At 32.9% G+C, this 27,511-nt stretch overlaps 2 protein-coding genes across 2 annotated transcripts in view; one reads left to right on the top strand and one right to left on the bottom strand.

The window, feature by feature from the left end:
* neur (E3 ubiquitin-protein ligase neur) overlaps positions 1 to 27,511 on the top strand; it is an 85,473-nt gene that overhangs the window by 44,709 nt on the left and 13,253 nt on the right. The gene's annotated exons all lie outside the window — the stretch shown is intronic.
* LOC143196116 (uncharacterized) lies at positions 3,929 to 7,759 on the bottom strand. Its single transcript, XM_076403724.1, has 3 exons — positions 6,314 to 7,759; positions 6,031 to 6,232; positions 3,929 to 5,963 (listed from the first exon to the last, which is right to left on the bottom strand). Exon 3 carries the CDS (start codon positions 5,356 to 5,358, stop codon positions 4,993 to 4,995), a length of 366 nt encoding a protein of 121 aa, XP_076259839.1. The 5' UTR covers positions 5,359 to 5,963; positions 6,031 to 6,232; positions 6,314 to 7,759; the 3' UTR covers positions 3,929 to 4,992.

Here is a 27,511-nt window from a genome sequence, read left to right as displayed (position 1 = left end):
CATCTATAGTAAACTTTCGCCTGAAATTGACTATCGACTGTTTCAGTCGCGATTTTTGGTTCGACTGATTTTACTATTTTTTATTAGTGACTGTTTCAGTCGACTGTTTTCAGTCGCTATTTTCGGTCCAACTGATTTTGTTACTATTTACTGTCGGCCGTTTCAGTTATGTACTTTTAGTTACTATTTTTGGTTCTACTAGTTTCATTCGGCTGAATTTTAACGTTCTGGCTCTGTCGTCCTAACCGCGATTTTGACCAAAATGTACCCAATATATGCTTACATGGATTTATATGTAATATATATAGTTTTATGATTTTTTTGGTAGTTTGCTTGTAAATAACAATATATTGTACATTAATATAGCAGCATTTTGGAACGATATTTTTCAAGATTGTTACATTAATAATCTTGAAAAATATAGGGTAAAAAGATTCGAATTGTGAATGATATATAGTAAAATACTTTTGACAAGTTTTGGCATTAATACGTAATATTTCGACTACTCTCTATATATTTGTTAAAAAATATTTCCGTTCAATAATAAAGCATTTACTTTATTTAAAAAAGCTCTAGTAGTTATTGTGCCATCATTTTTAATTATGTCATGGATTAGTTTTTTTCTTCTATGATTAGTTATATGTTCAAATTTTTATTTAGTATTTATGGTTATTATACATCTTTACTTTTTAGATTTTGTTTTTAAAGGACCAATTTTAAAGTAATATTATTTAGTATTAATAACAATAAATATCTCGTAGAATCCAAAAATCTCGTGAAAAAAATATAGACTATTGAGAAGTAAATGAATCAATACTAAGAAAAATGGCTACCACTGATTAAAGTTTTATATTTGGTGGGATCACTAAAGAGTGGTGTACTGTAAAAATAAACTGTTAAAATCAACCGAAAACATCATTGCGGAAATCAATTAGCTAAAACTATTATATGAACGTTAGCAATAGCACGCAACAGTGACAAGGTCGTCCTTAGTAAGCAAGCTAAAAAAGCGAACTCACACATGATGTATCGAAATGAATGTTGCTTTAAGCAATATATCGCTCGATAATGTCTATAACCTTCTGCCATCTTTTTAATTACTTTTTATTTAATCTAAGAATAGTAAACCATTGTTGATAATATTAGAGCATATTTAGTTTGGATAAATTAATTTTTCACGCTGTAGTAAAACCAATTGAATATTACTAAAATACGCCACGAATTTATTCCCGAGCCTAATATATACATGTAACTCATTAGAAGCTTCAATTTTAGTGTGCATATGTTGTCTTGAAATGAATGTTACTTTAAGCAATATATCGCTCGATAATGTCTATAACCTTCTCCCATCTTTTTAATTGCATTCGCTAATTAAAACAAAACATTTCTGTTCATCCGCGCTATATTGTAGTTTTTAACATCTTCAAAACTCATTAAAAACAGGGAATATTTCACAATTTTTATGTTGTAACAAATATGAAAGCTTTTTCAGTAATCATTCAGTAGCTCAATAATATAATTTAAAATAGAACTATACTAGAATTTGTTTTTTTGACATTAAATGCAACGTAAATTACACCCTCTTCATTCAACATGAATGAAATACTTAACATTTTTTTACAATAACATTTAATATGAAATCATAGCCTTAAATATAACACCGTGCGATACAATTTACTGAGGTACTAACATCTAGTGCAATTTTTAATACACCTCAAAAATACGCTTTATTTTTGTACGATATTTTCCCATATCCTTTGAAATCTGAATAGAGTCAATTAATAACATATGTTATATATTTCTATATTTTATTTCCGAAATTTTTTCTTTACTTTATATTTATTGTAAGTATATAGTTGAATATTATCCAGAGTATATCTAAAAAACAGATACCATTTTTTAAAATTTTCGTCCCTTGAAATTATTTTCACAGTTTTCTCTATTTTATGGAGTTTGTTAAGAGCTCTCCGAGAGTATATTGAAGAATAAAATATAGCCGAATGTGCGCGTGCGTAGGTCCGAAAAATTTGATCCTATATAATACCTGCTCTTATTAACGACAGATACAGAGCCTACCAGCTGAGAGTGGAAAATGTCTCAATCCCAGCGACAAAAAGCCACATATCTCGGCCTCATCTTTGACCGTAGATTCCTATGGTCATCACAGATAAATAAAGCAATTTCCAAAGGCCATGGTGCCGCCAAAGTGCTTAACCCTCTCATCTGCAGAAAAAGTAAATTGTCTCCGATGATTAAAGTTTTGCTTTATAAGCTGTTTATCAGACCCGTCATGTTATATGGAGCTAACACTAGTGGAAAAGAAATAAGATGGTTCGTTTCCTCTCTATACAAGAAGTTCCATGCAACCTCAGCTCTCTCCAACAATTCCCACATCAGATCCCTATCAGAGGTGTTCCCAATCAGATAACCCCGAACCATCCCCCCAAAAAGCGGTTCTTCAAGCCGCCAAAGGTTCTCATACCCCAAATACCGCCTTCACGGGCAATCCTTTCTTATAAACTCTTAACACGTTAACATCAGCAAGGAAACCTTTTCAGCTGGTAAATCAGACCCAAAAAAAACAACAGATAGAAATGATAGGGAGTACTAGAAATGGCAAAATCTCCTATACTTGTTAAAAAATACAATTAAAAATACGGATTGATTCTGTTTATTTCTAGTAATTTTGATGTGAGATTTTATTTTGTTCTGGTTTAAACGTGCTGGTTGTTAACTTGTCGAAAAACTGATGAAATTCTGAAAAACTCCTGTAATGTACCGAAATCAGTACTCCCTATATTGATATAAAGCTAAGAATTTTTGTAATGACCTAAATTGATCACAAAATTGTTTAGAATGGCGTTAAACAAAATCCATTATGTTTCTCATGAGCTAAGTGCGAAAAACTTGATATACCGAATTAACATCGTACTATATGTTACTGAAGCTACAATAAAATTGAAAGAGGTTACATTAGAATATTGAATTAAAAGGGGCAAAATTGAGTAATAGTAAAGGTGTTACTTTAAATTATAAAAACGGCTATCTACACGCTTCATTGATGAACCACCACAAGTTACGAGAATTTAGGAAATTTAGTTGATAATACCCTGTAACTACCACTTGTTGAGGTTTCTGCTACTGTTCAATGGAATTACGCAAGTTTGAAAATAATAGATATCACTTGATTCATCGAGAAATTTTACAATTTCTCCATCCATGAAATAAAAGCTTTAATCTAAAATCAGTAAAACATTGTTGAAAATAATAGAGCATATTTAGTTTGGATAAATTAATTTTCACGCTATAGTAAAACCAGTTGAATATTAATAAAATACGCCACGAACTTATTCCCGAGCCTAATATATACATGTAACTCATCAGAAGCTTCAATTTTTGTGTGCATATGTTGTCTAGCGTCTGTTGCATCACCTGTTACGCTTGGGTTCACCTTAAGGTATATATCTTGGAAGACAATTGACTTCTCGCTCGCCAGTCTTCTGTCCGGCACCACCCCCCAGCAACCCGAGTTGATTTTAAACTATCGTAATTTTGTCGATATCAAAAAATCAGCCACCGAAAATCCGCATACAGTCGCGATCAGTATCGCGTCAAAACCAGCTGATTCTCAGGCATATCTCGTATGAGTTCCATTCAGATTTAAACTTTTGTCAACCGCAAAGAACCGTTTTAAGAAAAACTTGTGCGAAAAGAATAGACGGGGTCTACCTGGGAACGTTCGGTGGCCGCACGAAAATCGTCTTTAACCATCTCTTCCACAGGGTACTGGGTATTTTTACGTCAAGTTGTATAAAGTTGACGTATGATCGCCGAATACAATGTAAGATGTCAAGGTATCAGCTGATTTTAAAGGGAACAGAAAAAAAGAAATCTTTCGTATGGTAAAAATCGAAGATTTAAAGGTCCGGGGATGGCGTGGGAATGTTGTGAAATCAGGTAGATGAGAATAATGGAAAATCAGCTGTTACGTCAGATACAGATGAGCTAATGTGGGTGAGAACATGAAAATGTTCTGATGGCGTTCAGTGTTGTTGACAAGTGGGGGGTGTAGAAGAAACTCTTCAATAATCACAAAGATTTTTTAAAACGAATATCTTAATTATAATTATTTATAAATAAGATATATTTGATAAATGGATATAGTGGATAATTCAAAAAATGCTCAACTAGTCAGACGAGTAACTAATGGTTTGTTTATAAAAATACTATGATTGAAAATATCAATTTAATCTATAGTTTGAAGTTTAAAAAAACAGCCTAAGATAGATATACCTAAATAGATAGGTATTAAGCTAAATTGTGTGTATATACTAGAATATAAAATACGTGTATTAAATAAGTTAAATACGTTTTTTGTTTATTTTTATTTAGTTAATAAACGATTATTATGTACATATTTTATTTTAAAACGTTTTTTTTACTTAAAAATCTCAGTTTGTTAATTTATTACTTTTTAGTGAGTTCCTTATTTATTTTTTGAAGTCGGTACAACTTTTTTGTTAAAATTATTTTTAAAGGATTTAGAACACATGGTATTAATTAATGGTTTATTAAATTTTATCGGGTACATTTGTAACCAACTTCATGTTGAAGCCTCACCAACAGGTTTCAATTTTCAGTATACGAAATTACTTTCGTCGAAGTAAATAAAGCTTCAAATAATATATAAGGATTTATATATATATATATATATATATATATATATATATATATATATATATATACAAACGTATGCATAAATAAAAATAACAGTGAAACAACGAGTCTGGCGCGTGACTCGTATATCAAACATTACAAGACATAGATCAGTTGCAAAGGACGTATTATGTGGCTGCGCGAGACCAATAATAAAAAGACGAAACCCCTTGAAGGTGAACGCAAAGGGCCGCGTCGTGTAAGACGATTTTAACGATCGTGGTCGGTCGTCGCGCTTAGAAACAGAACTTCCTCCCCTGAGTCCATCCCATCCCGCTAATCGCGCATACGTATCGTCAACAGGTACCCGCATACGCGGGGATATTTCCACCTGTTCGCGTCGCTGGAGAAAAATTTTCGTCCGTCCTGGAAAGAGACGACCGTAAACGGGCAAGATGCGAAGATGAAAACAGGTGATCGGAGAGATGGCCGAGTACCAAATGCACAAGGTGCGTCCGTGAGTCCGTCTCCGCCATCAGCTGTCCGGTGTTGGTGGTGGTGGTGCTTTTTTAAAAAGAATGCTCGCAGATGCCCAGTCTGTATTTTTAGAGTTCTAATTGCTTTTTTAGTTCCCGCTAAGTCTAGCCATCTATTTTTATTATGGGTTATTAGCACTCTTTTTTGTCTTGAAATTTCCGTCATTTGTTATGTGATGACATGTCATGTCGGATTATTTTAACGTTTGAGTTATATATTTAATGTAAATTTCATTTAAAATCGCTATAAATTACACCGGTCAACAGCATTTTTGCGCATGGGACATGTATACCAATTTTTGTTGCTTTTTTAAATAGAAATAAGAATAAGACCAAGGAATAGTTCTGCATTTGATTTTATGTGTGGGAAAAATACCAAGTCAATAAATATACATAAAATTTGTACAAAAAATGACTTATTAAAATATAACGAACATCCATGTATGATTTATTTGACTTTATATAGAGTCCAAATGTTTAAAAATTAACAGGTTTACTTTTCCTGTTATGTTCAACAGAAGTTTCTCTTATCCACCATATATAATCGCCCATCATGCTTTTAGTGTACTGGATATTCGAACATCAGAATCAAGTAAATTCCATTGTTTTAACCGACAATATCAATAAATCTGCTTTGTTTCTTGGAAGATTTAAGTCTCTTATTGAGTCATTGAGGAACGGATGTCGATAGTAGATCAGGAAAAGATGTTTTCATAGAATTTTTATCTTTAAGTGGATTTACAACGCAAAAGTAACAATCCGTGATAGTCACTTGGTTCCCTCCAAATTTTTGGCACTGCAAACTTTATTTCCCTTTTTTTCCTCTGTACCAACCTACAATAAGACGTAACATATAATTTAATTAATGGTCCCATACAATAAAAAAGAAAAGAAAATAAATTCACCCCCTAGAACATATCTGCAAGAGTTACATGACACATGTGGAACCCATTTTTTGTCTTGACTTTCATTGGCAGATTGAAGTAAGCTTCATAGGCTTGGCAACTCTTTAAATTTGTACTTAAATCATACGTTTTCCCCTTACTTTAATGAATAGGTAAAAAATATGTAAAACATGTGATGCCTCTGTAATACGTAAATATAGACGGTTGTACACTTACTAGCGACGCTACACCCCCGCTTACATCTCTTTCAACAGCCACAGCGTGCAAAGACCGACACTAATTGGGCGCGAAAATCAAAAATGGTCAAATAGCTATACCTTTTTTGAAAGAAATTTTCGATATCCAATCTCCTATACTTCTCTATAATATATTTTAATGGCCTTTGATTAAACCTCATCTTTTTAGATTATTAAAGATTCAACTGTATTTAGAGTATATTCATAAAAATGAAAGGCCAGGTGATAATAGGAAGGGTCAATGTCTGATAAATATGGCGGGTGGGGTCCTGTTTATTGTGTAGTTCGTTATTATTTCGATGCCCTTACACAAATAGTTTACAATTTATAACGATCTCTGGTTATGCTTTTTTAATTCTAGTTTCTGTTCTTGTTATCTTTTTTGACGGCGATATTCTTCTTATCCACGCTATTCCAATAGCATTATTGAAATTAAAAATGAAAGTAACACTTATATTGTGTGTATGTATGTATTATTGCATTGAAAATACGTTGTATAAGAAGATCTGGCTTCTCCAGTATCAAAATCACCATTATTCCAATTTGAAGCTGTCAATGCGACTACTGCATCTTCCATATTGCATCTGTCAACCTGCTTTATTAATACATGTAATTCGATCAAGCCACGAAATAGACATTTAGTTGTTCAGCAGATGAAGTTATTAGCTCATTTGTGCATGTTATATTGCATCAGACTTTTATCAAAAAAAAGTATCTAAACTATCATAAAATGTATTGTTATTCCCTATCATGTTAGTGTTAAGCTCAACCATAACTCTACCCTTTATTGTTTTCATTATTATGTCATTTTCGCATGTAACACATCAATTAATAATTACTGGCCTACTCTATTGATGACTTGCCCTTCTAACCTTTCTAAACCTAGTAGTCCTAACCGTAGCATGTATTATTAACACGTTGTTTTATGACAATTTGGCGTTTAATTCAAAATATACAATGATTTTAGTAAAATAATTTGTATCGCTTTCGACGCTGTTAGGAGCTGTCTCAGCGAAATAAGAATTTTTGTACCGAATAGTGACAATGGATAAAACGTAGTCATTGTTAACGTTTGGAAACTGTCTGAAATTATCATAATCTCAACTATCTAGCTAAAGCAGATACATCACAAGTAACAATATTGGTGCTAATTATTTTCCTACTTTACACACATGTTATACCATAAGTGGAAAATATCATAATGGCCACATTTGTTGATGATACTGACTGACTTGCTGTCGAAGATCACCAATAGCGAAGAAGCAACCCCAAAAATTACAACAGGTCAGTAACAATATAAATAATTAGACCTTCAGATACCCACTGCCACTCAGGAAATCAAGAGAATCGCAATATTAAGAAATCAAGAGAATCACACTAATATTGAACTATTGCATCTCTTGTGTGACTCCAGAGCAGGACACAAACCAAAAAGAATCAAACCATTTCATCTTTTATAGTGTATTTAATAACAAATTAGGACCTTAAGAACTCATTAATAATGAATAGTATATGACGTTATAAAATTAACTTAGTGATAAGATAAACGACAAATGTTCTAAGAAAATAAAAAAGTACTTTTTATAAGTCGATGCAAACGATGCTCAAATTTAACGATTTGTTTCTCCATTTGCTGTATTGTTCGTAGCTCAGCTCCAGTAATAACTAGCTATAACAAACCTTCAAAATAATGCTGCAGTAAAAGGGGCTCAAATGAAGAGAAGTGATTTTCGAATAATATCTTTATAGCCATGGCAGGAAAACCATTTTCAATTTTTCCATTATTGTGCTTAGTATTAATCTATTAATTTCAGTTACTGTCAATTTCTGGAACATTATCATATCACCTTTTATTACGTGTTACGTAAACACGTAAATAACATCGAATTAGATTTTAATATTGCTCTATGGAAAATGATATTTCAGTATCAACAACTGCAAAGTGGTACTAAAGATAATTTTGGAAATATACAGGAGATATATAAAATAATATGATCGTTATACGATATAGTGCATCTTGCAAATAATATGACGCGTATATATTGCTTAATCTTCCAAGTTATGTTTCAATGTATTATACGCTTTGTTCTGTGATCGATCGGTGAAAATAAATGTTTTATAACGACGTTTCACAACTGACAGTATTCACTGCAATGAAAGCATGCACAAAATAAAGTCATCAGGAATAGTAGACGATGTTAACAAAAGTTCAGTCAAAAGTTAACAGACAGAGACTAGAAAGGATTGCAGAAAGGGAAGACAGACCACATTGGCGCCTATACACATCGCCAAAAAGGTTCAGTTAGAGGCATCATAATATCATTAAGCAATTTCCATACCTCATAATTGAACTGTTAGCATAGATTGAGTACTAGATTTTTATCTTCACCATCATCGAAGCAAACATTTGAAATATTCTAATTTCTAAATCAAAAGGGGACTCATCACCTAATAAATAAATATTGTGTATATGTCAGGTATTCATATTGTTTTGTCCATAGTTCCGTTCTATCATGATCTAATAAATAGCTTAACAATATATACAATAAGAAACGATGACACACTGTCTGTAGCATAAAAAGAAACAAAATTATTTGCCGGATATTCTTGTAGTTTATTGACAAATACTTGGAATTGATTAGAAAGTAAATCTGACTGCTTGTTATTACATCTCGCGAATTAAGATGCAGCGCAACTATTACAACGAACAACAACAACCGGGCGGTTATTTATCGTTTTTCATTGAAATTCCTCTTTTCGATCCTCCCATGTCGTTCCTTCTCTCTCTTTCTCTCTCCGTGTTGTTTCGCAAAATCACGAAATCCTATAAAGTGAAGGAGTCGCGTTCGCAAATCGGCGGACAAGCCCGAATTTTTCGAAATTCCGGGCTCGGTCCGAGAGACGAGCGGTCCGACATCGAGATTCCTCACTCAGCCAGTCGAGTAACTCACAATGACGATATTTAAATATCTCGAATTCATTCGATAAGCGCAAGATGAAGGAAGCATACAAATAAGCGCCGTTTCGACGGCGAATTTCATAAGAAAAAAAGTTGGGTTTTTTTACTTCTTAAAAAAAATTCTTCGATTCAGCGCCATGTCAACGTACGACGGGTGTACAACGGACAGATGGATCGATTCAAGTCAAGGTCGCTCTTCTATCAACTCTTTTGTCACTCCCATTTTTCCATTGATACTAATTTTATGTAGATTCGTGCGGTTTTTTAAAATGAAACATTGAAATTAATTAAAAAAGTTACAAAGTTTATGAGTATATTCATAAAACATAACATAAGGTACTGAAAGCATTTTGATAACGATATCTATTGGAGAAAATACGAAGTATCATTGTAACCAACTATTAAGCAATATAACATTTTTATATTAATAATATAAAATAACAATTTTTTATTTAGTGTTACTGAGTTATTCAACGTATATATACGGTAATCACAGAATGCTCAAAATTGACTTTTCGACAAAAATTACTGGTCTTCCATCAAATGTATTCTCCTCCTATTATCTTAGTGTTATAGTTCAACCATATCCATTATTATTTTCGATGTAACACATCATTTAATAAGTCCCAGGTTACCATATTGATAACTTATCCGTCTAACTTCTCTAAACCTGCTAGTCCTAATCATAACATAATGATATATGTTAAAATTTCGTAACAATCTAGCGTTTCGTTCAAAAGGTGCAATGGTTTGTGTGAAATAATATTTGTTACTTTCAACGCATCAATGATTCAGAGCTATCTCAGCGAAATAACTTTTGCATTGATATGTGACAATGAATAAAGCGTGGATCCATTATTACATGCTTGCATCAAAAAGATCATCAAAATCACCACTTAAACGTCAAGCGGCCAGATTATATCTTCGGTCTTCTAATATTCATACATAGAATTTGGTTCATTGACTACCTTGAGAAATGTAAAACCGAGTGAAGAAACGAAGAAATATTTTCCAATACTAAAAAATGTAATCTTTTGCAAAAAAAATGTCAACGAAAACGATGATTAAATTTAATGAATTTTCTTTTGCTCAAATTTGCTCCAAATTGACTTTTCGATATTTACTTCTGTCGTTTGATTTGCAATATACTGCTGAAGCCCCATTAAGCACTTTTAGAAACGTATGCTGATCCAGCTATGTCATATCTATCAATGTTATCAATGATTTTGATGTTAATGAACGATCCAAAGTTCAATTTCGAGACCACTGTATTGCAAGGTTTATTGGAGCTCAAAGTCTCAAAGAACTTTCAGATAGGTTAACAATTATGATTCGTCAACTGTTTCCTGACGTTTAATGCGATAGGAAAGATATAAAAGGGGAAAAATAACAGCCACATCATTTTAAGAAAATCCTAAACCGAAGAAAATTTCAAACCCATTTTCAACGTCGCAATTTTATTACTTATCAACAAATAAGAATAAGTTTTCTGTGGCGTTTCGTAACTGGTGATAAAAAGTAGTATTATAATACCTAGTTCAGAAGCGATGGGTTAGCTTAGAAGAGTTCGTCAACATCAAAGCGGAATATTCAAAGTCTATATAAAACTGTTCAAGCCGAATGAAACTGTTATTGCAGATGTTTGATCAATTGACAACGCAAAAAAGGCCAGTATTAGCAATTAATAGACACAAAATAATCTTTTTGTATGACAATTTTCAGCCACACTTTGCAAGCTCGAATGGGAAGTTCTGACCAGATCAAACTAGATGAACCAAGCATACCGCCTTCTGAATACCGCTTGTTCAAATCGATACAGTAGGACTTATCTTGCTTCGAAATGCAGAAAAATGGATCGTTGATTCGATAATATCCAAGACATCATTACCGAATAAATTAATGTGAATGTTTATTTTTTAATGTGATAAAATGATCAGAATACATGCAAGCACCTAATTAAAGTAAAAAGTAATTGTTACATTGCTTTATTAAAACTAATGAGTTTTAGAAAAAAATTGCGGTTTTTTGCAGAATTCAACTATTTTTTTTTAGTCTGAACAGTAATTCATTTAAATTAAAAATACTAAGTTATCAATAAATGATAAGTTTGACTATACGGTAGGTACATGAGAGCTTCTCAATTAAGATCTCGCAGATTTTTATGACCTTTTAAAAGGTTTCGATAGAAGACAACACCTTCCCTATTATTTAACCGTTGAGGCGTTTGATTTCCTAGGGCAGTTCCTTCCCTCTAGTAGATATATGCAAAATTCCTTGCATTTGACTTAAATCTTCATTTTATCTGTTTTTCTCGTCAAAATAACCATTTTCAAAGTGTCAAAACCACTTGTAGAGACAAATTATTTTAGATAGATCAATTTTCTCATTAACTTCTACCAAAATACGATGACCTTCTGCAGCAGTGTATAACATTGCTACTGGAACATTCTCCGCAAATAGACTTACCGTAATAAATATACCGTAAGGTTATCATGTTTGTATTATATTTATGTACTCTTAAATATATTAAACACATCCAGAAAAAATATTAAGCAATCTAATAAAGTAAAAGGAGCGTGATATCCTAAAGATACTTCTTTTCTTAATTTCTGATAACGCGTACGTACCTTCTTCTTTTGAATAAAATTTTGATGATATCAATGATTCAATTATTAGTGGCACCATTTAAGTTTTGATCAAAGGACTGAAACAAATATTATAGACTTTTTAGCCAGTACCTGATGGCTCCAATTGATTACGTTCTTATTCAAAAATTGAAATGTTTTCTTCGAGTCTCCGTCTTTCAGTAAATTGAAAAAAGAAAATATGTTTAAAATAGTTTGATAATTGTATTATTTGTTGGCATAAAAGTATTGAAGGCGATACAAAAAATTTGGATGAAAAATTCATTTTTTGCTTTTTCTCGACCGGTTTTCGATACTTTTTTGACATATTGACGTTTGTCTTTAGGCACTTTTATTTTAAAGGAATTTACAAAAAGTATTCTTTATTCTTGTCTTGCAATAGTTATTTAATCAAACAATGTTTAGAAATTAATTTTATTTTATATAAAGCTTTTTATAAAATGCATCACTTTATGTTTTCTTTATGAAATCTTATTGTAAAAAGTTTAAGTCGGTTTAAGTAAACCTATATCAATAAAATTAACTTGTTACTAATATGGCCAATCAGATCTCCAGTTTTGACGTTTTGAAAATTCAGTAATCCAATATCAAATATAGTTTCGAAAGGGCATTTTCAATTAATTATTTTCAAACAATTTACCATACATATTGAATGCATTCTAACAAAAATATTTTAATCGCATTCCAATCAATCCTGATATTAGACTTACTTTAAAAAAATATATATTTAAAAACTTACCATCTAGTTATCTTGTAGTTCCGACATCATATGATAGTCTCGACGCAACCATACGATCCTTTTAAATTTTTAAATGTCCCGATAGTTCGAAGATATTTAAAGAGCCAGGCACCAGCTTTGACGTCACACCATTGACGATGGACCTTGCACGTGCATCCCCGTCGAGCGTCTTTAAGAAAACTACCACCACAGCCATGGACCATTAGCACGGGACAATGCGAAAAGAAATAAATCGCTCAAGTCACCTGATTGCGTCTGAAAGGTGCAAAACTGGATGTTTTCATTGGATTTCTAGTTTTTTCACTGCATTGTTGAAAAATTTAAAGGGCTCGTGCAGGGGTTTTAAAGTTTAAAGGTCCGAGAAAGCGTGTGGAACGAATGCATTTTGTTAGGAACCTGATATTGTTACTAAGTATATCCAATAATTCCTTGGTTTGCATTTGATTATAAAAACTTTAAAACTTATTCATGTTCAGTTTATTGTTTTTGTAATATTTTGAAAATAGGTTTTTAGGGACAGATACGGCGCACAATATGATACTACAAACTCCTTCTCCAATCTGATCTGTTTGCTGATGATAGCGCTGTATTCGCTGATACAGGCGTTGAGCAATCTAGTATTCCTCATGATATAGTTCGCACCGCATAGCCATATAGCTTAAAATTTAATGAAAAATATAATTTAAAAATAAAAAATTGAACCTACTTCAAAAAATAAAGAAGGAACTAACTAAAATGTAAAGAATAATCAAACTTAAGATATTTAGCACAAAAAAAAAACGTTTTAAAATAAAATATATACATAAAAATCGGTGTGATTACTAAATAAAAATTAAACTAAAGCTAAACAAAAACCTTATTTAACCTGTCTACTACACCTATTTTGTATTCTACTATATACACACAATTTAGCTTAATACTTATCTAAACATACTTACCTATCTACAATTATTTATTATTATTATTATTTTAACTACTACCAACTGATCATTTTGAAGTCGACAACAAATTAAATTTGTTTTGTTCGTAATTTAATTTTGTGTATATGTCACAAAATTATATTATTATATTTACATTATTTGGGCTCGGCACCGACCCAACCGGTACCGGTATCCATACGTCCAACAACTACCTAGCCAAATTGATGTAACTAATGTTCTAACCAATTAGAACCACAAAATGTTGCGCGCCGCCGGGAATCGAACCTGCGACCTCTGTGGGTCCGCTGAACGCTCTAACCATTACATAATACAAGCAGTTTCCTACAATATTTCTAAAGCTTTTCATATATTATGGTTAATGCTTAAAAAGCAAACCGAACGGTTTTTTGCATTGAACTACTTCCGGTCTTCCGCCACATCAGTTCAGCAATAACATTATACCCAAATGTCTGATTATTTTAGTTTAAAAGATATGTGAAAACGTTGTACGTCCATTTGAAGTTCGAGGTTCTTCCTCGATTTCCCTGGATTCCACTATCAAATCCTTGGTTCCAATGAAACCTCAGAAGTGCTCTTTCGAATAAAAAATAATTTTGATAATTGGTCCATATTTGACGGAGAAATCAGTGAACATGCATTCCTCCTTTTTTTGAAGTCGGTTAGAAAATATTGACAACTGACAGATTGCCTGGTATTGTAAATCTCGATGGGATCCAGTTATAGCAAATACTAAGCCGAATTAGCCAAGCTGCAGGAACTTTGAGTTTCCCTTGAGGAGGAAAAGTCCTTCTGTGTGACTTCGAAGCTTGGACAGTCTTATATCGGCAACCTTGAGGTCTTCCAAATAGGCTGTCTAAGGCATATTCTACATGTTTTTCTCCGAGGTTGTGTTAGAAATGAAGTTTTTCATTTAAGACGCGACAATCAGTGCACAATTGAAGAACAAATTGAGAAACGTGGATTGCAATGGTGAACATGCCTGTCGAACGAAAAGTAAAAGAATTTCTGACAAGCTTGTGGCGAAATCGACCTTTTGCATGGCGAACAACTCCGAGAAAACATGTACCAAGAGCATAGAAAGCGATTTCAAAGATAAGAGACTAACATTTCTGAGGTCAGAACAGCTGCGATCGACCACCAACTATGGCGAGATTCAGTGAATAATGTTCGAAGTCCTGCGGCACCAACAACACCGTATTGGTTGAGAAGTCAACACTCTCACCAAGTGCCTTGCCTCTATGGATTGAAGAATTTCATATAAATATTCTATCTTTGACAATTTTTCATGGTAATTACTATAGAGGTTTATTTTTCTTAAAACTCCATAACTGGCTGTTTCCCATTTTTTAACTACTTACGGCAAAGTTAAGAATACACTTATACACTAAACAGGTTTATGTGGTTTGGTTCGCTTCAATCTTCTGATTTTCTACGTGTTGCCCAGTAGTTGTATTGGTTCCAGTTTGCTGTGATTTAGCAGTCTTATTTCACGTTTTAAAACGAAAACTGGGATCACTTCGTATATCCATTTGATTTCGAGGTTATCGTGCAGCTCTTCGTTGGTTGTATATCGTAGAGCTTTGTTTTGGGTACGTTGAATTGCTAGTTGGTTTGATGTTTTACTGCAACCTGATATTTGTACACCGTGGATGCAAAATATCTGGTCCAATCTTTTTGATTTTAGATTAAGTTGGTAGTATCTTCCGGCTAACCAGTACAGTTGCTTGACTTTGAATCTAATCTGAGTCTTGACTTCGAAATCCAACCTGGAAATTTGGTATTCCTATAAATAGTTTAATACGTTTTAACAGCAATTTCTCAAACTTTTTCCATTTGACCGACTTCATCTGCAACTTATTTTGAAGGTCTCTAATCTTTAATATCATCCGTATATCTAAGTAAATTGAAAATATATACATCCAAACAATCGTCTTATTTAATGCCTTGATTAGTTTTGTTGTACTGTTTTCCTTATTTTTGATTAAAAATTGAAACCAGACCGGGAATATTAACAATGCTCCTAAGCAAGGATGATAGACAAAATCATGAAACCATCGACCATTTTAATCGAACTTTTAACCGCGGCCAGTCTATTCAATAACATAATCCTAACACTGAAGCGCTGCCATTTTGTTTCAAAAAAATGAGACCCTGAATATTTATAAGCTTAGATGCATTTTTACTACGGAATCGGTGATAAGAATCTAAGGAAAATAACGGATTTTAATTGTGTACCTGTATACCGTGGTAACTTTATGAATCTAGGAATTGAAAATCGTGGCAAAAGGAAACAATTAAAGTGAGTGAACTTCTGAAGTTTCTCCTCGATATATCAACTCAACCCAACTACGTATTATAGTATTTTCTCTTTTCGTCATTAAAAATTAGAATAAAATCTTGAAGCCTTTTACGGTTTTATTTAAACCTTCAAGCTACTGGGTTAATTAAGATTTGGTCACATGCTTGTGTTGGATATACCCGACATCCAGTAAGTTTGAGCAGCACAAATGCCTCTTAGACCTGTAGGTGGAGATTGAGAAGATACAAAAAATATTTCCATAATGATTTATGAATTTCCAGGTCAGTTTTCCCAACTTCGAAAAAGGAGGAGGTTCTAAGTTCAGCTGTATATATACATATATATTTTAATGTGTGTTCGCCGATTTCTCCGTCAATTGTGAGCCGATTTTCAAAATTCTTTTTTTTTATTCGAAAGAGTGCACAGGTTTTTTAACCAACCTTTAACCATTTCAGGATCTATTGGGGGGAAATCGAGGGAAACACTCAAATTTCAAAGGCACCTACAGAGTTTTACCATATTTTTTATCTAAATTAATCATATATTTGTTTATAATGTTATTGTGCAATATTTGCTGCATTGCGAAAAAAAATATAGTCAATTCAAAGTTTTTTTTAGTAAGGCATCATGGATATTTGTGACGTCAGAACGACCCGCTAAAAACATTTTCAATAAAATGGTAGGGACTTATATTATTTAATATCATCAATAATTACCTCTCTAACGGTATTTAACACCAAAAGGGGGCCTTCATTATCTCGTTCCTTTTCGAAATAACCTATTAAAGCCGCAATCAATTTGCGACCCTGAATATCTATTGTTTTCGGCATTTTCAAACAAAGTAATATGATATATTACGCAGCCACTTAAATTATCAAAATAATCAAAGGGCTAAAATAATGTTTGCCGGTTTATAACCTGTAGTAATTATAACTAATATTTTGAATAATTTAGCATATATCTGATAACCAGACGGCGACCGGCTATCAGATGTATGAAAAATTTTTGAAAACAATAGTGATAAGAGATTTTAACTCTTACCTATAAATTATTGTGGCTGTATAATTAACTGTAGTTTTTAAATATGCTATAATGTTAAAATAAATTATATTTGATAACATTTTTGTTCTATTATTTTATTTTTTATTTAGAATTTTTTTGTATGTCAAAGCCAACTGAATTAAAACTTAGAGTTGATGCGGTAACATCGTAATGTTTTGACGTCACAAATAACCATTAGGCATTACTAAAAAAACTTTGAATTGACTATATATTTTTTTCACAACGCAGCAAATATTCTTTTTTGCATATTGGGCTAATAATAAACAATTGTTTGTTCAGTGATTATTAATTTCATGTTATTTACAATTGTAATCTTACATATCCATGGTATGTATAAACCATTTCACTCATAATTTCAAATTAAAACTATAAAAGAAACCGTTAAAAGTTCGTTAAAGATTACATTCTACACCAAATACGATACTCTAAACTCTAAACTCTAAACCGAACCAGATAGCCAGTAGTCTTTAATTAATTAATATTGATATTTTGTAGTAATATGTTATAGAACTACTATACTTACTAACTATATATATATATATATATATATATATATATATATATATATATATATATATATATATATATATATAATATGTCGATTCCTGTATAGCTTCATCAGATTTGAGTTTGAGAATGATTTAATTTTAGTTTTATTGTGAGAAAATCTGTAGAATCTGTAGAAAATCTTTCAATGAGACAGAAAGAATTGTCATCTTTCAGGCAATTTACGGAATCTCGAAGGAACGATGTAAGTTTTAGCTATACAGGAATCGACATTTTTTAATACCTTTATAAGAAGTAAATCGCTTCTCAGTCAAGTCACAATTCATATGCTGGAACAAGTGGTGATCAGAAGGAACAAGACCTGAATAATATGGCTGGTGGGGTAGCCTATCACTTTTACAATGTTTACAAGTATGTTTTCACCGGTTTTGCAACATATAATCAAGCGTTGTCATGGTAAAAATAAAACATTGTTGTGTTATTGCTCGTATGCCGTTCGCTTTTCGCACAGTGTTCGCCTCAAACTCATCAATTGCAGTCAATAGCGATCTCCATTGACGGATTCATCGAGCAATGCCACCAAGTCAATTTTACCACTTTTAAAACGCTGAAACCAGTCATAGTTTAGATATTGAAGTAGATGTAGCATGGTTACCATAAGCTTCACACAGCATCCGATATAATACACAATAACATCATCTGTTGTAACTCCTATAAAATTAATTTATAAACCAATAATAATTATATAATATATATGCGATATATAATGTAATGTAAATTTAAATAAATCTTTGTCTTATTAAGTATTATATTTCGGTTGTTATCAATAATGTTAATTAATATATTATAAATCATCAAATCGAAAACGACTTCGATCAGATAAATGCTGTTTTTATTCCTTATTAATGGTCTGATTAGTTGAAATTAATCGATGGACCATCATGATATATGGTTGTCGATAAGTCCCAATTATTTCCGAATAGAGCTTTTTTCCGTGGTGCCGAATAAATCAATCGTTACATCAGCCGCTAACGATTATCCGGTTCATTTTGTGGAATCCATGAGAAAGGAGCGTCGAAAAAAAATATGCCTCGGCTTTCGTGTCACGTTTGAGGTCAGAGTTGAAATTATCGGCAGGGCATCGCGCATCGTGGTACATCTTCGGCGCGACCGAGAGAGCCCGTCATCTACGGGGGATGTCTTAAAAGATGATCTCAGTTTAATAAGTGAAATACATCTCTAATTCGATTACTAAGAGTTATGTTAACAAGTAGAACCTGATAATTATTGGATTTCTTCACTATGCAAGGCTATCGAAGGCGAACCGAAATTGCTTTGAACAACATAATCTACAAAAATTTAAACATAAGTTGGAAATTCAAAGGAAACTACAGTAGCTAGATATTGGAGTCACCAGAACTTGGCAAGCCATTTCATACGAGGTATACCATGAATATTTAAGTAAAACGATGCTATTCATATGATCTTTTACATCAGATTCCGTACACTCAAAAGCTTAACTAGTTAACAATCACATTGCTTTGCTCGTTTCTTCGGGAGGGAGGTGTGATATATAATGCAATTAATATTCTAATAAATCGATCTGGCGTCGTGACGTGATTTATTGAGTAATGTGTTTATATTATAAAGGTTTCGTTTACAATAAAATTGGATTTAACTGACCTGTTGTCGTTGCCATCGATTCAATATTTCTCCACTTCTTTCCGTTAAAATAATGTTAATAATTTTCAAGTAAAATAAAGATTTTTATTTTTAAACCCTACAAGTTTCATAATTATTTTATTAGTTTGAACTAGAATTTATTGTTCAGTGTTGAAATTCATTCGTAACGTTTTATAAAAGTCGACATAGATAATACCGCATTCTATCAGTCACTCTGAAATTGTGTTTCCCAGAAAACAGCTGTTATTGAGAGTCATTTTCAGTACATTTTATTACGTTAAAAAGTAAATAACAGTATTATCAATTTCTTATCAGTTCAGGTCATATATATTCAGTTCATCAAATATATGTTCCATCTTATATCTAATAACACATAGATGGCGCTATTTCAATTGCATTCACCGTGTTTTGAATTAGTACTAACTTTCCAAGGACAGCTGTTAAAATTTCATGATATTCTACTCATAAATTTGTGAGTGACACTACTTGGGTTATTTCCAAAACAATGGATCAAAAACAGTTTCATGTTTTAATTTTACACTGCTTCTTGATGGGAAAAATACCATTCCAGCGAAGCTATGGCTTGAAAATGATTCCATTTCCAAACTATTCCTATTCCAAAGGACCCCGCACCATCAGAAACAACAATAAAACGTTGGTTTGTTGACTTCAAACGTGGTGATAGAGACACCGATGATGTAGACGCATTGGACGTCCAAATAAGGTGGTAACACGAAAAATTATTAAAAAATCTTCAAAATCGTTTTGAATGATCGAAAAGTGAAGTTGTGTGAGATAGCTAACATCGTAAAGATATCAGAAGAACGTGTTGGTCTTATATTGTATGAGCATTTGACTATGAGAAAGTTCTTTTCAAAGTGGGTGCCACATTTGCTCACTGTTAACCAAAAACAATAACGTGTTTATGATTCTGAGCATATTTGAACGTAACAAACCGGAATGTTTGCGTCGATATGGGACAATGGATGAAACATGGATGCATCACTTCACTCCGGAATTAAAACGATCGTCATCTGAGTGAACCTCGTCCAAAGTGCCCGAAAGCACGGCAATCGGTTGGTGAGATTATGACCTCGGTATTTTGGGATGTGCATGCTGTAATACTCATCGACTATCTTGAGAAGGAAAATACCATCAAAGTGAATATTATATGGCGTTATTGGAGCGTTTGAAAGCTGAAATTACAAAAAAACGACCGCATATGGCAAAGAAAAAAATTGTTTCATCAAGACAATGCATCGTGTCACCAATCAATCAAAACAATAGTAAAACTACATGAATTGAACTTCGAATTGTTCCCACATCCACCGTATTCGCCAGATTTGGCTCTCAGCGACTACTGGCAAACCTAAAAAAATACTCATCAATAAGAAATTTCATTCGAATGAAGAGGTTAACGCTGAAACTGAGGCCTATTTTGAGGCAATAGGTAAAACGTTTTATAAAAAAAGTATTGAAATTTTAGAGCGGCACTGGAATGATTGTGTGGCTTTCATAGCCAATTTTGAACAAAAAACAACGCGTTTTCTTTATTACGCCCGGGACTTTTCAGTCCATGTGTTACAATTGATGCCCCTGAACCCTACTAAATAACCCTATTAAAAGGGAAAAGAGCGAAATATTTAAAACGATACAACAAAATCATTTTTCAGCAAGATAATTCATGTCCAGGTGACAAAACAGTCAAAAATATTTACGAACAATGGAAAATCTTACCCCACCGGCCATATTCTCCAGATGATGTCTAGATGTAAAAAATAGGTCAATTCACATAGTGCATATAAAATCAAAGAGTTCTTCTGTATCGTCATTCATGTCGATCGTGTTGGAAAATGGGAAGAATTTCTAGCTAATGCGAGGTGGTATTGTTAAATATGTTTATGCTGGATACGTGTAAATAAGGGTTCCTACCTTACCCGCTATATTTACTAAACGTTGTTTCTTCCAATTTTAACTTGTTTTCATCAACACCAAGAAATATGGCAGATGACAGTACATTTTTATGAATATATTCGGAAATAAATAGACTAATAACAATAATCGATAGTGTCAAAAGTCCTGTCCTTTTTCCAATGGTGTTCGTTCGGTGTATGAGTTCTACTAATGGAATTCAAATAATGTCACAAAAATGAAAAAAAATCCCTACTGATATATCATTTTTCGAAAAATAAGAATGCACCATTTTTCATCATAATAACAGGTCAATTGAGAAGTCCCCGACCTGACACATAGATGGCGCTACTAGAATTAAATCCATATGTTTTTTAGTTAGCCCTAACCCTCAAAAGGTGCGTGTATAAATTTGGCAGCTGTCGGATCATTAGTTTGTGAATTATAGCATTTTGAGTGAAGCAACTATTGTTAATATGAAAAAAATGGATAAAAAGGAATTTCGCGTATTGATAAAATATTGCTTTTTGAAGGGCAAAAATACAGTTGAAGCAAAAACTTGGCTTGATGCAGAGTTTCCGGACACTGCCCCAGGAAAATCAACCATCAAGAATTGGTATGCTAAGTTTGGTGACAGACGTGGTGAAATGAGCACCGAAAGCGGTGAACGCAGTGGACGCCCAAAAGAGGTTGTTACCGACGAAAATATTTAAAAAATCCACATAAATTGAAACTTAATGAAATAGCAGACACTCTAAAAATATCAGCTGAACATGTACATCTTATCATTCACGAATATTTGAGTATGAGAAAGCTCTGTGCAAAGTAGATACCGCGCGAGCTCACTTTTAACCAAAAACAACGATGAGTTGATGATTCGGAGCAGTGTTTGAAGATGATCAAGCATAATAAACTCGAGTTTTTGCGTCGATATGTGACAATGGATGAAACATAATTTCACTCCGAAGTCCAGTCAATAGTCATCCGAGTGGACTGCACACGATGAACCCTCTCCAAAGCGTGGGAAAACGCAACAGTCGGCTGGCAAGGTTATGGCGTCTATATTTTTGGATGCGCACATGCATTTGAAGAAAAAGAAAGTGCTGCTTCACTAAAACAATGCACCGTGTCACAAGTCAGTGAAAACGATGGCAAAAATTCATGAATTGGGCTTCCTCATTCACCGTATTCTCTAGATCTGCCCACCAGCGACTATTTCCTGTTCTCAGATCTCAAAAGAATGCTTTAAATGCTGAGACCTATATTGAAGCAAAAGACAATTCGTACTACAAAAATTGTATCGAAAAGTTGGATGGTCGCTATAATCAGTGTATCACCCTTGAAGGGAATTATGTTGAATAAAAAAACTAATTTTGCCAAAAAAATTTGTTTTACTATGGTAGGCCGGGGACTTGTCAATTAACTTGTTACTTAAGGCTTACAACTAGATCTCTAATAATTAATTCACATACTATCGATATGTTAGGTGTTTCCATTTATTTTAATCAGTGATATCTGTTGGTGAAAATACAATGTATAACTGTAAATAACTCTTTAACTGTTAAATTAAATTGCTTTGATACATCTCTATACAGCAGTTTTCCATTTAGTATTATTGAGTTATTCATTATATTCTGACGCCCATCATGTTGTTTGATTTGAAGAAATCTTCTCCCGAATAATGTTTGAATCTTATGGTAATGTTACCCAGTCATATTCCAATTGTCGGTTTTGGTTTTAACGATTTAAAAATATTATCAAAGCTTCAATGGCACAGAACAGCCTAGTTAACAAAAAAAGTAGACAATGAATTGCTGGCAGTGAAACATTGTTGGACCAAAACCTAACTCATTGTTTCAAGAAAGTTTCAGATAGCTTAGCAGTTAATGAATCAACTATTTACATTCGATGGGAAAGACCCAAAAGGAAAGAAGATGACGGCAAAGTAAGAGAAATTTTCTGTAGTGTACTGTTGCTAGCGATGAAAACTGAATCTGCTATAATAATCCCAAGCATAAAAAGTCATGGATTAATCCAATGAAGAAACTACTTTGACACCGAAGCAGAAATTCATAGCTATAAAGGCATATATACACATGTTGGGATCAGCAAGCTGTTACTACAGATGTCTACCGATAACAATTGAACAAATTGAGCGTAGTATTGTTGCAAAATATCCCAGAAATAGTGAAAAACTGATGCAAAGACATCCTCTTGCATGACTGCACTCGGTATCCAGCATACTCACCAGACATAGCGCCTTCTGATTAGCACTTGTTCAAATCAGTGAAACATTATTTTGTTACCGTACGGTTTCAAAATACTAAAAAAGTGCAAAAATTGATCGGTAATAGTTCGACATCGACTTAACTCGACATGATTTTGAACACGGTATTGCCAGAAGGATAAGAGAAGTCGTAGAATATTATGGAAAATATTTATTTATTAAAGTATATTTTATCAATAAATGTCTTTTTAAAGTGAAAAAATGATTATAATACATTCAAGTACCTAATACAATGTGCTTAGTCACTTTGATGTACACATTTTAACTTTTTTTACTATTCTAAAGCCTTCTTTTTACCAACTAGGGTTTATCTGGACTGGACCTACTGTTTAACGTGGATTCCGAACCACAGTATTCCGCATATAGCCTACCGTTTGGCAAGCAACCAACTTAGATACCATCCCAAAAGACATCCGCTCTTACCCAGCCTGGTTACTGGCGTGACTGGGATCATCTTCATTGTCTGATTTTGCACTTAAACAATCACGAACATAAATTTACGGCCATGTCCCAGCAGGATTCGATCGACAGTTTTCTATCGTGAAATATTATTACCCCGGTATGCATAGTAGAGTTTATTACCATAATTAGTTTTTTTTTAATGTTGTCCCGTTCGTATTTCGTAAGCGTAACTGTTTAACAGTATATTAAATTCACCGAAGACGGAAGATAATAATAAATTTTTTCGTCGAGAGTACTTTCAATTTCCGATTGATAATGGCGGATTATATACAGAAGACAAAAAAAAACACGTAGACGACTGCGTCGAGAAATCTACGCTGGTGGAATTAAAAATGCTGCGTACTTTCTCACGAAAAGGTCGTTAAAGATGAGGAATACCACAGTATTGCTGTATGGTGCCGGATAATTAGTGTAGCGTCTTTTCCGATTCTACTAGCGGGCCCGTTCTCGTTTTTCTCACACAGCGGGTTCTTGATGAGATCGTTCGAATTAATGATTTTCAGCGAGAGTTTTCCACGTTTGTTGATATACAGGATGACCGCGTCATTGATTTGATTTAAAAAAACTCATAACAAAGTATTGTATACATCGTTAAGACCAATTTTAAACATTTTAGTAAGCCTGAGAGTTAAGGAAAATAATGTTATAACCATTTCATTAGTTTTAAACAATTTTAAATAAACTCCTTATTACATATATTTCTTAGATATTAGTGGCTCTTTTGAGATCTGCAATCAGCCAGTAGTCTCGGAGGATCAGATCTGGACTGTACGATGGACAATTTATTCAATTTGATGTTTTCATCGATTTCTGACCCAGAACATTAGTAATAGTTAAACCAAATATATACAAGAAATTTAGGAATATTTTATAAAAAAATGTTAAATCAAATAGCCGAATACTGGTAATAAAGAAGACGTGACACTAAATAAGTACTCGAGAACCTTTCAGTTTACAGTTTTAAATATAATAATATTAGCTCTACATTTTTATTGGAAAAAATTATTTACTTGAAGTAATTAAATTAAGTCGAGTATATAGTTAATATATAATTTAAATTGTTTTAGTACTTTGAGTAACGCTCTGCATGATTATTTTTGAACGGAAATGTTTTAAATTACTGTTCAGGAATATTATCATGTTCAACTTTTCTCCTGTGAGGCGATTTCTTCGATCGTTAGTTATTTGCCCAGATTTTGAAAAAACTCGTTGTTGCGGGTATAGAGGAATATTTTACGTGTAAATGATATAATTCAGGTAGTGTCATTTTATAGGCTTACCAAAAATCCAATTAAACGCCTAATCAATGGCATTTCCAAATACTGCTTAATCTGTTAAGTTGCTGCAGTACTTGGAGTAATTACTTATTTCATTCTAGCCATTTTTTTATCAAAATATCTCCGGATGTCAATATATTCTTGATCAGTAGTTATGTCTTGAATTTCGAGTTGCTGAACTATATTTGTAGTTTTTGAAGTTAGAATTAAAATTAGATAACTTTTTGTATCGTTTCAGCATTAATTGCAATACGAAATCCTGCTTTTTTAAGTTTAGTATCTAAAAATGTGGATTTCCCGCATATCGTGTTCATTTCTAAAACTGCCAGTTTTTTATTGATGACATATAATAGACAATTTTGTAATTTTTCCCCCATTCACTTGTTAAAATCCTGGATTTGATGGAATGTTGTAGTCCTCTTATTAACGGTATAATTAAAGACATCGTGGGATATCTTTCACCAGATAACTCGGTGGTCATTATTTCAATGGGGTTTAAAAGTTCAACACATCCTGTTAAGATAGTCCATCCGTCAACAAATAAAAACTGTGGTGCTTTTCTTAATAGCCATTAAAATAAATTGTTGAATATTAAGGTAGAGTTTTCCTATCAGAAAATGTATTTCTTACAAATATTTAATATACTTTATTCTCCTCTTTACCGTTAATATTTTTAAAAGAAATTTAACAACTGGCACTGCAAAAACTTCTTCAAATCTCTTGGAATAGATTAGAATAGAACAAAAAGCTTGGACAAAAATCGTGAAAGTTTATCAAAAAAGTATTACCTATTTTACCAGCCTAAAATATTACCTATTATGCCAATCAAAAGTATCTTACTATTTATGATTTACAATTTAATTTTTTTGCCTTCAAAAACCAGCGTTCCAAAATGCTGCTAATATTAATTTACAATATATAGCTATTCATAAGCAAACTGCAAAAAAAACATAATATCACATATATTGCATATAAATCTATATAAGCATAAATTCGGCGCGTTACTTCCAAGGTCGCCTGTAAGACGACACGACGAGACCTCATTGTTAAAAATCAGTCGAATGAATTAGAAATAATCGATATCGACAGTCGATAGTCGATTTCAGTCGATTGTTCCCAACATTATTATATATATATATATATATATATATATATATATATATATATATATATATATATATATATATATATATATATTTTCGGGTTTTGCACTCTTGCCTAGGACAATCACAAATATTAAACAATCACAAACATAAATATACGACCATGCCCCAGCAGGATTCGAACCCGCGACTATCACAACAGTAGGTGGACGGTCCTGTCACCTTTACCACTGCACCAACCAAGACGGCTTGAATATTTTTTATTAGTACTCCACAATTATATTGAATTTAATTTGAGTTGTATATGTTAAACACATTTAATAACTTTATTAATAATGTATTGAAATACAAATTAGTAGTTTAAATACTTTAACATTCAACTAACAAAACTATTATTTAGTATTAGACATGTTTAGTAACTTTATCAATGAACTACGAGTACAGCTTGCTTTTTAGTGTATATTCGAATTTCCCACGCAGTAACTTTAAATGCATCACTGCTACCCTCATTTGTCATCTATTACTGGACTACTGTGAGATTTAGAGCAAGTTGCGTCAATTAGTTTGCGTTTAAAAGCAAACAACCTCTCGAATTTTAACACATTTTGTTCACAATCATATTTTATATCATCAAGAGACTAAATAATTAAGTACATCAAAGGCGGTCAAGTGGTGTCAATCATATCGATTATCCTAGTCTTTAGACAGATTTAATGTTAACTTAAAGTTGACATCAAGACAATGCGCTGTTGCACACGTATGTAGTCACCTGATCAAAAATCCATAAATTGGGCTACGAACTATTTCCGCATCCAACATACTCTCCATATTTAGTCCCCTGCGACTCTTTCCTGCTTTCAAACCAAAAAATTGGCTAAGTGGTAAGGGATTTAGATGGAATGAAGAGATCAGAAAAACGCTGCACTAAATGTATTGAGCTAAAAGGAGACTAACTTGAGAAATAGAATCATAGAATGAAGACTCCTGGTATTAGGTGTACCGGAAAGTCTACCGGTTTTTTCAGAAAAAAAAACTACATAATTTCAAGGCAAGATCTGGAGAGTACGGCGGCTGCGATAGCATGTCCCATCAAAATGCTTTCAAGGCAATGCTATAAAATCACTTTACCGTGTCTTCGGGCTCATTCTGGACGTTTTTCGATCAATGCGTGGTTCAAATTGATAATTTGTTATTGGCTAGCGATCACTATTTACTGTTTCACCAGGTTTCAATAGTTCGTAATACACCACGCCACTCTGGTCCCACCAAACACAAAGCATTGTTTTGCGACCAAAACGGTTTG

This window comes from Rhynchophorus ferrugineus, unplaced genomic scaffold (assembly GCF_030347505.1).
Source record: "Rhynchophorus ferrugineus isolate W39M unplaced genomic scaffold, kcgeb_rfMv2 rfM4, whole genome shotgun sequence".
NCBI classification, from domain to species: Eukaryota; Metazoa; Arthropoda; class Insecta; order Coleoptera; family Curculionidae; genus Rhynchophorus; species Rhynchophorus ferrugineus.
The sequence above is the reverse complement of the archived record's forward strand: the minus strand, read 5'-3'. Positions and strand labels throughout refer to the sequence as shown.